Genomic DNA, 14,196 nt, shown 5'->3' with positions numbered 1-14,196 from the left:
AGTGTGCAAAACATGAAGTGTTTCTTTTGTTCCTGTGAACAAAAGAAGTAAAGCCTCAAGAGAAGTTTGGGGCTTGAACTTGGAGAAACATGAAGAAAAGTAGGCAAGTTAGAGAAAGTCTAGAACAAGAAGAGTGATAAAATGTGACTTATGCTTTCACATAAGCATAAACTCTTAGTCTTGCTGAAGCAAAAGACTGACAGGGGACTTGAGTTTTTCATTACATAAATGGCACTGCCAAGACGATAGGTATCTGTTTTTCACAGCAGGTAATACAGTAAATAATGACCTTCACATATAGCAAGGGAATTTTAGGCTAGGCAAAAATAACGAAACCCTGAAATAGATTTTGTAAAAATTGTTTAAAAATGAGACAAACAAGATTTTTTTTAAATGGGTAGATTGCATCCAGCTCTTTTAAAAGAGACCTAAAACTCTATGACTTTATTGGTAAGCAAGTTTGTCAAGCATTTTGCTGCTTGAAAGTGTAGCGTAATACGCATAATTTTATTCTTTTAGGAACTGCTCTAGTAAAGTAAATCTAATGCTACTTGCAAAGCCAGAACATAGTATCCGGAACAGCTGTTTGCAAAATTCCAGGAACCTTATAATGATGTTCAGAGTTTCATCCCTGCAATGGCACATTCTTAGGCCTTTGTAAGGTTTTCAAGGTTTAATAAGTGATCTCTCTTGATCAGCCTGGAAGTACCACAGCATCTACTTTAAATAGCTTTCAAGAAGATTCATGATACAGGTTAAAATACTTGGTTTGCATTTATTATTTGCATGCATAGTCCTCCTCATTCAGTGTCCAAAATGTCCTTTGTACTCTGCCTACGTATACTTTTAAACGGGCAGCACGACTGCTCTGTGGTTCACTGCAATTCCTTTCTTATAGTCACAGAGTAGCTTGGGTGTGAAGCTTCCATAAAAGTTTCAAATATAACATGGTACATTTATTTGAAAGTCTCTTGTTTTGGTAAGCTGGCTTTTTGTGCTAGGTTTCCCCAGCTGTGGTTTGTGTAAGACAAGGTTATCCTACCCCTGCCTTGTCAATCTATTCTCAGGAATTTACTCTGGGTGGAAAGTATTTAATCCTGAAATCTTTAAAAATAGATTGAGGTGCTAATTCAAAGGTAGAGTTTCTGCATTGTTCAGCTGTGTACAGTTTCACAAGTCTTATAGCAGCAGGTGCTATATATAGTGGCTCCAATATAACCAAGTGCTTCAGCTCATATTGGATGCATTTGCTTCATTCTTTGCCTGTTCATCATACCGATCAGCATTTAAGTCAGTGGAAAGTTTATTTTAAGTGATTTGCTGATTGAAGGTGTAGTTAAAGATGTGACTGCTTTTAATTAGGGTGCCTAAAAGTTTTGCTGGGTTGGGGGAAAAAACTGTAATATTTAATTTTTTTTCAGAAATGTTTTATTGCAAGACTTGTCAAAAGAGTGTTCAAATCTTTTTTTTGTTACATTAAGTATATATTGTCTGCATTTTGGTTTTAAGTGCTTATTATCCCTTGTTGCTTGTTCCATACTATGAGCTTTAGTGATCAGTAACACCATTCTGTTAGTCTTGTGCTTCCCTGTGTTGATTCTTCATCAGAAATCATGTGTAATTCGATATTATATTTTAGAGTGAAAAATAGCAAAAATCTGTCATCTTCCAATCTGCTAAGGATAACTATTTATCGTTAAACGAAACAAAGTTTATTTTTGACTGTGGATAATCTCTGCCGATATCTGAGACTCAATGACAGTAAATAATGTCAAATTTTGTACTTTTACTTGCTCTGTTAAATTCTTGAATCTGATTTCCTTTTGATTTACAGCTGAGATTTCATTGCTTAAATTCTATCTGAGGCACTGAGCTATTTTTGTTTAGTCATTATGAGAAACTGTATTTTATAATTTACCTTCTCAGCTGTCAATTCAGAATGAAAGTTATCATTACTTTCATTTTCTGGATTAAATTTTTCCCCTTTCTTTTATGTTTTTGTTGGTTTTATTTCACATTTTACCTCAGCAAAATTAAGAAACAATAGCTACTAGCTGCTGGGCTAAGCAAAGTAAAAAAAATTGAACATTGATTCTTCCCCTAGGCCTTTACTGAAAAAAACAGCAAAAATGTAAATGAAATCACTTTTTCCCCCCCACTTGTAAAATAAAGTTTGTGGTTTATGTAAAAGTCTTCCAAACTTAATTGGTGTTTCTTTTATTTAGCTGCTTGAGCAGATATGCAGGGGAAATATCACTGAAACAACTGGGGATTTTATTTTTTTCTTATTTCCCTAAATATCTAGCCAAAATTATGTCTTCCACTCATGCACAGGTTTCTGCTTTATAGAGAGAAGTTTCATTAACTGCATTTTCAGTATATCTTAAGATGCATTTAATCCTGACAAGAGGTCCTTTTAACCTTTCTCTGTGCTGGTCTGTAGAGGCATCCGTGGGTAGCTTGATGCAGCCCTTAACATGCTGCAGTGCCCAATCTGTTGCCTAATTCTGATTCAGATATCGGCTCTCCTGTTGGAAGAGGTGATATTCTGTCAGTAAATGGCCATAATCTGCTCCGAGGTTTTTCACTGGGTATCTCAACCTATGCTGTCTCAGCTGCCTGCATCCAAAAAGACTGGCAGAACAACCTTGTGCTAGGAAATTGTTTGCCTCTGATCACGTTACCTGTAATCCTTGATTCTGCTTGTTTGTGCTTGCCTGGAGGTGACTGTCCCATGATGCGTAATCAAGAATGCAGGTGTTTAAAGCAGCCCAGATGTAGGTTATAAGAGATAATGAGTTAATGTTGAAAGCTTTCCCCAGTCTGTCCTACAGGTCACTGACCTGCAGATGACTGAAGTCTTAAAGGGCTTCAGGGATGTACTTGCTTGGTTTATTTACCACACAGTGCAGATAAATCTATATAGTGAAATTGTATTCATTGCCTTCTGTAACCAGACATAGCATGTTAATTGATTCCTTATCCGGTCTTAGCCCCAAAACTACTGGTGTGATTTCAGGCCTCAAACCAGTTCAGTTACTAGCAGATTATAGACTGCCAGCAGGAGATCCGATGTGGACGGTTCAGTGTAAGGGAAGCGTTCTGTTTACAGTTTCATGTGATACGCTTCTTTATTTTGACATACGGTTAGCTCCAAGAAAGTCTGCCGTTGAAGCCTGTGCTAGCTAGCTTGTCTTGAACCATCTCCTTTATATGTGTTGACTCTCTCAAAGGCATTATCTGCCAATTTTGGCGGGCACTGAATGTCCTTCTTTATTGCCTTTATCAAAGAGCAGAGAGCATGAAAAAATGCCAGAAAACATGCTGCTTCACTCCACACATTTGGTAAGAATTCAAGTAAGGTGTGCTCTGCATGCTGTAAGGTGCCTGTTAGTCTCCTTGTGTCCCTTGCCGTTATGCCGTCAATACAAAAGTGTCTTAAAAAAAGAGCCATCTACAAAGGTCAGAAAAGCTTGGTCTTGCTTATGACAAAGGTGGCTAGACAGTCTGAATTTGTAGATGAAGTCAATCCACAGTGCAACAGGGATATCACCTTCACTTTTGGGCCAGGTGTGTAATAGTATTCTTACCTGTGAATTCCACATACAAATTCAAGATGATGAACAACATAAATTATTTAATTTTTTTGAGGCAGCAGACTTTTCTTCCTATCTTAAAACTACTGTACAGCTGACGAGACATCAGCTGCAGATCCCTTTTGGCAAGTGCAGAGGCTTAGACTCTGTTCTTGTAATTGAGTCGGAGAAGAAAAAAAAAGGAACTGCAGCAGGTCTGACACTGTTAAATTCAAAGTGTCAGTTCATCTAACTTGTAGGTTCAAGTTAATTTTCCTTTGTACCATTAATGTATATCATTTAATGAAATGTTTTGGTTTTGTAAAGAAGGCATCAGTTCATAATAAAGCCTGAAGTGTGCTCCCCAGGCTAAGATCATTCATTGTTTTGTATTTCAAGTTAGGATCCGGTTCTTCCAACTTGGTTTCACTGAAGTGTTTGGAGACTGAAAAAGAATAATCTGAATATGTTGAGGGTTCTCAGGAGGTCCTCAGTTTGGTGGGTAAAACTTTGATTCTTAATGAAATCGGACATAATTTTCAGAATTTCTATTCCAGTGTCCAGGGTTGCCCACATTTTTGCTACAACACGTTGCAACACAGCAGCCAGGTTTGTGTTAGAAATCCCAATCATTATATATTTACAAATCATACGAGGGAAAGAGTAAACAACATGTTTCTTCACCATGTTCATTACATGATAAAAAAGTTCTGTAATGTTTTCTGAAATACTTCTGGGTTTTACATAGCCGAATTTTTAAATTAAGTGTTGACATTTGCTACTTTCAGAATGAGAATCAACTACCTACTGACAGGCAACTAGAAAAAGTTGCCTGTCAGTAGGTAGTTGATTCTCATTCTGTTGTTCTCATTGCCTGTTTCTAGTCTTCTGTTTCTCATTACTTCAGTGCTCAAATGTCATAGAGCTTTGAAGGGTGGAGAAAAACTCTTTTGGTTGGGTGCTTAAAGAGCATTCTTTTTGGAGGAAGGCTAAGATACGACCTGTGGAAAATGAATGGTTGTTTCTACATGGAGAAAATAATTAGTATTAAATTCACTGTTTTTTAAATGAAAAATAGTAATAAACCCCAGTCAAAATGGAAACCAGGCAAATTCAACTACAAATAAAGGCCTCATTTTGATCAATTAGACTGATAAAACATTAGAAAAGTCTGTCAAGCAGTGGATTTAATAACCATTTTTTAATGTGCTCAGGACTGGATGTCTTTCTAGAATGTATTCTTTATTTATACACACACCATTGAGCTCAATATAGATTCTACTGAGTGGGAACCCATGACACGTGGGAGGTTACATCCAATAGTTAAATCATCTTGCTAACCTTAAACTCTGCTAATGGTATAATGTTTCAGTGGGTTCACAGAAGAGCAGCAAAAAGTAGCTTACAGATTGAGAGGATTGATTTTTGAGATCAAAATGTTAAATATGTATGCTTTGGCACATGAAGACGTGAGAACATAAATCTGCAAATATGTATAGATGTGCTGGGAATATTTAGCATAATTGAAAAGGTTTACAACTGGGAGAAGTCAGATGAGGACAGTTCTTGGAGTATATGCGAAGACCTTTATACAGGAAGATGGATAATCTGACTTAATCATCTAAAGTTAGTCTCGGAAGCTTAATTTTTAGAGAATTTAATAAAAATTAAATTGAATTAAAGAAACCTGTCCTGGTTTCAGCTAGGATAGAGTTAATTGTCTTCCTAGTAGCTGGTACAGTGCTATGGTTTTGAGTTAGGTATGAGAAGCATGTTGATAACACACTGATGTTTTCAGTTGGTGCTACGCAGTGCTTAGACTAAGTCAAGGATTTTTCAGCTTCTGATGCCCAGCCAGCAAGAAGGCTGGAGGGGCACAAGAAGTTGGGAGGGGACACAGCCAGGGCAGCTGACCCAAACTGGCCAAGGGGGTATTCCAGACCATGGGATGTCATGCCCAGTATATAAACTGGGGGGAGTAGGGGAAGGGGGACTGCCGCTCGGGGACTAACTGGGTGTTGATTGGTGGGTGGTGAGCAACTGCATTGTGCATCACTTGCATATTCCAATCCTTTTATTATTACTATTGTCAATTAATTAGTGTTACCATTATCTTATTAGTTTCTTCTTTTCTGTTCTATGAAACTGTTCTTATCTCAACCCATGAGTTGTACTTTTTTTTCCAATTCCCTCCCCCATCCCAGTGGGTGTGGGGGGGGAAGTGAGTGAGCGGCTGCGTGGTGCTTAGTTGCTGGCTGGGGTTAAGCCACTACAAAACCCCACTGAAAACACAATGGCACCGACAAAGATGCTCTAGATCATTGTTTTGCTATGTTGCTCTTTGTGTTTGTCAGTGGATTTTGGAGAATAGGGTTGTCATCTGGCATGCCGTTGCCTATCATCATTGCTAATGCTTCTCTTCACTTTCTGCTGTCTCATTTTGAGCAGTGATACCTGTTTAAAGAAAACGGAAAAGAAGCAAACAAAAGTGTGGATGTGAAAACACTCCATCATTTCAGTCGATGAGGAAGCTGAGCTGAGTCAGGATGCAGATAACTTGCCAAACCCCCCTGAGTGTTTCTTGTTTAAACTGACTTTAAAACTAAGCTAGAAACAGAACTGTGGTAAGATTATTCACCGAAGTGAGCCGTCATTAGAGCATGGCTGCTGCGTCTTGTTTTTAATACTCTGTTAAATGTTACTGAAGAATATCCTCTTCTGTCATTTCAGAGTGGATTGGAAAAGTAATCACAACACTGCTGAAAGAAATTTCTAGAGTGCGGTGTAAATGTCTCTTGCCTTAAGTTCCCATAGCCCCAGTTTTGTGACTATTTTTGGAATCAGAACTGTCACTGTAAGATTTTTTAAATACAGCATGATTCATCATGTCACTAACTTTCGCTTGTGTTATATCCTGAATTCTGCAATAGAGGATAACAGAAATTAATTTATATAATAAAGCTTCAAGACACTGTTGAATTAACTCAATTTTCAAGAAAAGATTAAGAACTACTATTTTTTAGTGTTTGAAATGAGTATTGAATTAATTTTGCATGTTATTTTAAGACCTTCAGATTATAAATCACCCAACTGAAAATAACTTGCTTTGTAATTCTGATTTTTGCATGTACAACCTTCTGATCCATAGATTTTTGTGTTACTTGCAAAAGAAAATCTTCACCGTGAGATTTATGGTAGATAGTTCTAAAGGAAGCACCATGGACAAATAAGGAAGATAGCTGAAATGGAAAATGTTTGCACGTTGTGATTTTTAGTATTCTTCCACTTAGGCTCTGAAACTGTTTGTTTGACCCAGGCTTATTTCCTTTCCATTAGTGTCGAAATGACAGATGGAAAGAAGAGTAAAACCCTTTCAAGGACTTTTCTTCTTTATCCTAGAGTCTATATACAGACCAGTACAGCTTTAATTCATCTTCATTTGATTTGGACTTTTAACATAATGCAATAATTTGTGTATCATTCCATTCGGAAAAGACAGACGTTGTGTTTGTGGTGTCTGTTGTATTTTTCTGGATAATTTTATATTTTATTTCCTAGGGAATGAAATTTATATGTTCACTTTAACTCTTTCCCCCTCTCCCCTTGCTAAATTTTGAGTGATTTCAGCCAGCTTCAGGGAAAAGTTCAATATATTCCTGCAGATTGGTAACCAGACAGAGAAGAGGTATCCTAACTTATGTCCCTGTGAGGAAAGGCAGAAGCAGGGACTCAGCAGTTACCTGCTCTGTTCTCTGTACCAATTCGCATGGTTGTGCTTAAGGCCAGCAAAAAACATGGCACTGCCCACTGTGGTGGATGGACAGATGGGAAAGCTTTGGGTGGTTTGGGGGGTGTATGATGAGGAGATAGGAATGTGGATATATGGGAGTGGAGATTTTTGCGGTGCAACGGTGTATTTCTGTCCTGTATCTTCCAGAATAATCCATGAAGAGCAGATTATTCAGGTTTTGCAGAAGTGGGAAACTCTGTACTGATTCATATGATTTTCTTAAATGCTTGTAAGTCTATAAATATATGGATTAAAACAAAATGACAGTTTAATTTTGTGTGTGTTTATGTGTGATGATACCATGCAAACTTAATAGATGTTCTGGAGGACAAAAAAACCCCACAAAACCAAAACACCCAAACACAAACTGACTTATTTTAGATGTGTTTGACCCAAACTGTAAAAAGGAGCTACTAAAAGCAAAATGACCCAAAACCTCAAAAAAGACTGGGAAGCCACTGATGACCCTGCACATTGTGTGAAATGTTGAAGATGGAGTTCTCTGCTTACTCTGGAATGAATGGTAACTCACATCTACTTAAACAGACTTAGAGGACTCGAAATCTACTCAAAGTGGTTTTTTTGCCAGTAACTCACTCTGTACCTCCCAATCCAACCCACTAAATATTTAGTGTAAACTATTATATGGTGGTGGATAGTTTGGAAAAGGAAAAAGAAATTGTGTAAATGTGGGATAGTCTTTCCCAGTTCCAGGAATCAGTGGCTAATGACTGATATTTCTCAGCCAAAAATTTCAGTAGGCCATTATGGTATATACTTTAATCATCTTTAAATCCATTTATTATTTTGAATGTTTTAAGTTTTTTATAAGCTAAAGCACTTTATTTTTTTGAAATTAATTTACATAGTATGGAGGCCAGAGTTAATGGTCTAAGATTTACTCAATTGCCTTAAAATGCCTAAAGCAACATGAAGTTTGAAATTGTCTAGTAAAGAGCTTACCTTAAGCAACAGATTTCTGACTGGACTTATATGTAGTAGTTCAGCAAAATCAGACTGGAGTTCCTTTGGCACACTTGCATGAATGTCATTTGCCTCTCAAATCTCATTTACTGACACTCTGAAATAGGTTCTTTAATTCTGTCTTGCAAAGGATGGCCCTCTGTAAGTTCACCTGTAGTGAAAACTAATACAAATAGTTAATTTGGCTTGCTTGCTAATTATTTCTTTTCCCAGAACTTCCACTTGAACCCAGATGGTATCTCAGCATCATCAGTTCGACACAGTCCTACTGATTGTAGCATCTGTAAAAAAAAAAATTAAAAAAAAAATCATGCTACTTTTCAGATCTTTAGCAAATTGCTCTTTAACAACTTGAAGGTTTCTTTTTTCCTTTTAAAATTTATTATGTTGTTACCTCTAATTTTGCCAAACTTACGCTTTGTCTTGGTTTCCTTACTTGGATACAGCTTCCAGTATTTGAAGCTTACTGGTTTAATGCAAATATTTTCATAACCTTTAATTGTGTTTGGTTTTCATTGCTCTAATAGTCTTTGGCACTGTCCTGTATTTACTCTGAACGTCTAATGCTATCTTTTTCTAGAGTCTTAATGTTGCCTTCAATCTTTTTATACCTGTATCTTATTCTTAGAAGATTTCAAAGTACTGTAATAATTCTGTAACTTTGATTTTTTTTTTTTTAATTAAAGATTTCCCTGGAGAATTAACTTAAAATTAATGAGGAAATAATTATTTCCCCTATATGTCTATTTTGTGTAGTGTTTGAAGAGGATGAAATAAACGTCATGATGATGAATAATTTTCACTGCGTAGCCCAAGAGTTCATATTTGAGAATTTTTAGTATTATTGATGGTGTTTAGTCCCAAAGGGCTGCTGCTTGTATAGGTCCTTTATATTTATGGCATGAATTGTTTTATTTACAAAACTTTTATTCTGCTGCCAAAAGGTATTGCAGAAGGCTTGAATGTTATTTCAGACAATTGTTTGGTTTTGCTATGGGATAAATAAAAAATTCCTTCCGTGCTGAATTTTGTAAACGTAGTCTACACTAGAATTCTCTCTTGAAGATTGTAACTTCGTATCTACTGGAGAGGCAGAAGTTTGCTCTGTCTTCACAGGTCTTGTCCCACACTCCCAACGATGAGATGGAAGCCAGGCTTTTTTAAAAATTCTCTCTTTTTCATTCCTTACTGGTAACAGGATAGCTACCGCCTCGAATACTGCCTTTCCAGTCATTTCTTTCTTGTGAGCTGTTAAGGAAGGGAGTTTCTAATATGAGCTATGCCTCCTTATTTGTTCTAAATTCTTGAGTTTTGACATGTTTGCTTCAGGCACTCAGCTACCTTCATGCATTCTTCTCTATATTCAGTATTCATTGGGGTTTTACCCAAAGAGAGTGAAACCCCTTAAAATATATATTAAAAAAGCCTCCACCCCCACTTTTGCTTTTTACTTTTGCTAAGAGACGTGCTACTGTCCCCAAGCAGTGCTTGCTTGTCATTTAGTGCCTAGCTGCATGTGACATTGCTGTCACTTTTGTGACCTGAACCTTAACCTCCTGTGCTTGTCCTACAGTGTTCCCATCGCAAAGGTTTGCAAGGTACCAACAGGGTGCCTCCTGTATCTGCTCCGAAAATGGTATCTCTTGACTTTCTGAAGAGAGTTGTATTACGAACCAGAGAACCTGTTTCCAAAGTGGAAGAGCAGTTCTTAAACTCTTGCAACTCTTTAGTTTAATTGCCTTTGGAATGGCTGGCATTTGAGTTTAATTGTAAATTATTATGCAATAGGATAATATACTTGGTTGCCTGAGACACACAGCTGTATCTTAGTTTGAATATGCATATTGTTCGAAGGATGGCTCTGACGACTCTCACCTTACCAACATATTCCTCTTTCTTCCCTTCTGGGGAGCTTCTGATTTCAAGTGAACTCTCTCAAATTAATGCTGCTGGTGGCTTCTACTTCTGACACCGAATACGAGTTACTTTTCCCTACTTATTGATTATGCTAGCAATTATATGGGATGAAATTATCTGTAACCTTTGTACAATGGCTATACTACTTTTTCCGGTAATTCACAAGTCACCTAATTTCATTATATGTGCATTTAAACTTCGAATTCATTGATAGCTAAAGCTAAATTGTAGTGATGCTTAAGGCTGGGATATTTCTCTGGTTTTAAGTAGCTTCTCAGGAAGTTTTGAATTTCAGAGTAGACTGATGAAACATTATTGCAGCTGTGTGGTTGTATTTGGCATTTTAGTGTCTGGTTCTGATATTTCTCCGTATGTATCATATTATAATCACTCAATGCTGCTATTTGTGCTTAGTTTCACAAGGAGGAAAAGTTAATAAGAATAAAAACTTACAATAAAGTTTCTTCTTTGTAGCTTTGTCAGTATTATTTCCTAACGTTACCAGAAATGCAGTTGGTATATTTACACTGAATACTTCTAGGGAAATTTGGATTTGAAGGATAGTAGCTAACAAATGTAAGGTTTTCTGTGAGAGGTCCCTGTGCTTGCCTTTCTTACAGAAGGGACAGAGTTGTCTGTCTCAGAGTAGTTGGTATAATGGAGAAGTACTCTAGTTGCCAGCTTGCTTTGGTCTGTAGACAAACCAGCTGTCGTAGTAAATAGAATTGCTTCCTGACAGCGGGCAAGGATTTAAATTTTTGCTTGTAAATTTGTTTCTTAAAAACATAATGTCAAGGTAACTTGAAATAATAAATTGTTTCATGTGAATGCCCAAAGAACTGAAAAAAATCTGTGGCTTCTTCCATAGAAGTGAATCTGAAAGCTGCAGAGTGAGAATATATACAGATGATCATATGCTATGGGACTTAATATTGTGCAGGTTGTAATTGTCATGGAACTTCATCTCTTTAGGATATCCGCTTCTGTCTAGTTTTAGTAAAAAAAAATAAAGAAATCCCATTATTAAAAAAAGTTATTTTTAGTAAACAAGTAAGATACTCCTATAATTGGAGTAGGGTATAAAACATATGTATGTGAATGTGTGTATATTTATGCAAATATATTTATGTATAAATATTAATTCTGCTAGATGTATAATAATTCTGCAGTGTGTTATTGAAATTGTGCTATTCTTTTCTCCCCCTCATCTGAACAGCACCCGGCAATGCCATCTACTTCTTGATGTCTTCAATTCTACAGAACATGAGTTGACCATCAGTGCTAGGAATAACGAAGATTTAATTCTGCATGCTGGGGAATGTCAGCGGTAAGTGCTTTCAGTATTAAAAGGGCCCTGTTTTCAACCGTATTATTTATTTATACACAATTCATGATATTTGAGGCCTATTTTTCTTTTTAAACATTGTACACATGTCAAAGAATATAAGAGGTTTACATTCTTTAAGGTGTGTCACTGAGTTCTAGCAATATCTCAAGTGAATTTATTTTGGCTATGAATCTGGCAGTACTGAAAATAACAGAATACAAAATAGTTGGTTCTGAGGTGTACAGCTCATTTAACTTGTGTTTTTAGAATGTTTTAATGTAATTTTCATGTGCTCTGAATGTAGTTCTGATGTTAAAACCTGATCTCACTAGTCCTTTCCCAGTTTTAAATAGTTTTTTCTTTATGTGGTTTCCCAGCCATTTAATCAGTTTTTGTAGAAAGAAAACTGCAGGAAAGAAATATAGAATTGAAGAAAAAGCAATCACAGTCTCTGAGGAAAAAATATTTTAGATTAAGTAGGCTGTTCTTTGTATTGGCTCTTACAGCCTTACTATGGTGATGTAAAATCATTTTGTAGCTAACTATAACTATTATTTGCCATAATATATCTACCTAGGATTCCTACTGCTGGCTATACCCTAGGTTGCTTGGTTTATCTCCTTTAGATGATCATTACATCTAGATGACACCATTTTCATCTTAAAAAGATGAAGCTGTGAAAAAGGAAATGTTTCTTTTTGGTCATGGGCTATCTGCACAGTTGTCTTCTTTGGGAGAGTTGTGCTGCAGTCTTAGATCATGCAATTGATAAACATTTAAAGAGAGATACTTTCACGTCTTCAAATCTAAGTCTGAATATTAAGTTCAAAGTAAAACCACATCAATTGCAAGGCATGCAATTGTCAAAAAGAGGTACGGAATAGGTGACAATAGCAGCAAATTTGGAGTGATTTTTGCCTTAGCGACTCAGAAAGCACAACCACAAGAAAATACATCGATGCAAAGACTGAATTTTCTCAATTTTACTTCATCAAGGAATGGTCAAACATATCAGTAACATACAATGCTTGTTCCTTTTATTTAGAAAGAATTGGCTTTTTTTTCTTTTTTTTTAAAAGCAGTCTAAATACTCACCAAAATGTTCATGTACTTATCCATATTGTTTTGTAATTTTGTTTTTATGCCTCTTGCTATTTCCCATCATTTTTGTAGTTGGTAAACTCCTCAAAATTTTTCACTCCCAATTTTTGGGATAGTATGTGACAGATAGAAATGCTACAAATAAGGTTATAAAATTACTTTGCATCTCCTTGATTGAATTACTTTTCTTTTCCTATGGATTTAATAATTTAAGTTTAAATATCCTTAAATCGTTTTATTGTAATGAATATAAACGCTTTCAATAAGTCTTTTGAAACAGTCATTTATCAAGGTAGATTGTGTATTTGTTGCAAGTATTTAAACCTCTTAAGGAGAGTGATTTTTATTCTTACTGCAAAATATTTTATTATTTTACCCTTGGTTAGAAATTACACTGAGTTTTCTATCAGTTCTAAGCTAATTTGTTATCTATTTGTTGAATGGTAAGTGCTTTTAATTGTAACAATGTGTATATATAGCTCGTATGTTGCTTAGATTTTTAATTTTTATTCTGATGGATCTACTACAGAAACTTAGGTGGAACATACAGTGGGCCTTAAAATTAGCTTCCCCTTCCTAGCAAAGGGCTTTTGTTAATCTTACCAAGAAAAAAAAGAAAAGAAGAAAAATGAAAAAAAAAAAAAAAATCAGAAGTCTTCCCCTTTTTTGAGCAATGGTTCTGGATCTTTCTTTTTTAACACAGGACAGTCATTCTCAGGACTTTGTGTTTGAACCAAGTGTTTTCAGTCCAAATACACAATGCTTTTCAACAAGGCCTACTCTTAGATTCTCCTTTTATCATTTTTAACTTGGACATAAATTATTGTTAATATCTGATTAATATTTAAAGAGAGGCTCTTCAGTCAAGTTCAGGGGTTTTTTTGCCCTTCCCTGTACCTTCTTGATTGTGTCCTCATTCTTAATATTTTCCTCATTCGACTTTTATTTAAATTATAACATTTTTGCCAGCTTTGGTCACTCTCGCTTCCTTTTGTAATTTACTCTCCCTCCATTCATCACCATCATTTCAAAATCTCCTGTCCTGACAAAGTGTAGATAGCAGGAAATTGTTTTCTTCATTTCTGTTCTTATTGCTGGAGACTATAAGTGTTTTCATATTCTCTGCCTACAGACCCACAAAGAGGGATAATGCTGCATCCTGCTTACACTTGCCTCTGCTTCCCACTTTGTATGTTTAGAAAGTAAAATAACTTGGAAGTCTCCGATGTGTTGCTTCTCTTTTCTGTATTGTGGAGCCATCGCTGTAGAATATAAGTTTTGCCCTCCTGTGCCTGGTGAGAGACAATTTGCAGGGGATTCGTTTGTTGCTTTTATGTAAAATGAAGAATGGCGATGGAAGGCTCTGGATGCTACACTTATTAAAGCACTCTCTATAACAGAATGGATTTATAACGAAGATATACAATTGGCCAGGGTGCTGGAAATGGGGAAGGTGGAGGAGATGGAAGCAGAAATGCCAAAAAAAGTCTGGGATCATCAGC

General features: G+C 36.2%; 1 protein-coding gene across 5 annotated transcripts in view; it reads left to right on the top strand.

Annotated features, from left to right (window-relative positions):
* The window catches only part of TRAPPC9 (trafficking protein particle complex subunit 9), a 522,423-nt gene that overhangs the window by 187,085 nt on the left and 321,142 nt on the right, over positions 1 to 14,196 (top strand). For all 5 annotated transcript variants that reach the window (XM_049819680.1, XM_049819672.1, XM_049819700.1 and 2 more), the window contains one exon: positions 11,483 to 11,593. In XM_049819680.1, the coding sequence (XP_049675637.1) occupies positions 11,483 to 11,593 (111 nt within the window). The remainder of the gene's footprint in view (positions 1 to 11,482; positions 11,594 to 14,196) is intronic.

Source organism: Accipiter gentilis, chromosome 2, assembly GCF_929443795.1.
Source record: "Accipiter gentilis chromosome 2, bAccGen1.1, whole genome shotgun sequence".
NCBI classification, from domain to species: Eukaryota; Metazoa; Chordata; class Aves; order Accipitriformes; family Accipitridae; genus Astur; species Astur gentilis.
This window is presented reverse-complemented; position numbering and strand designations above follow the sequence as displayed.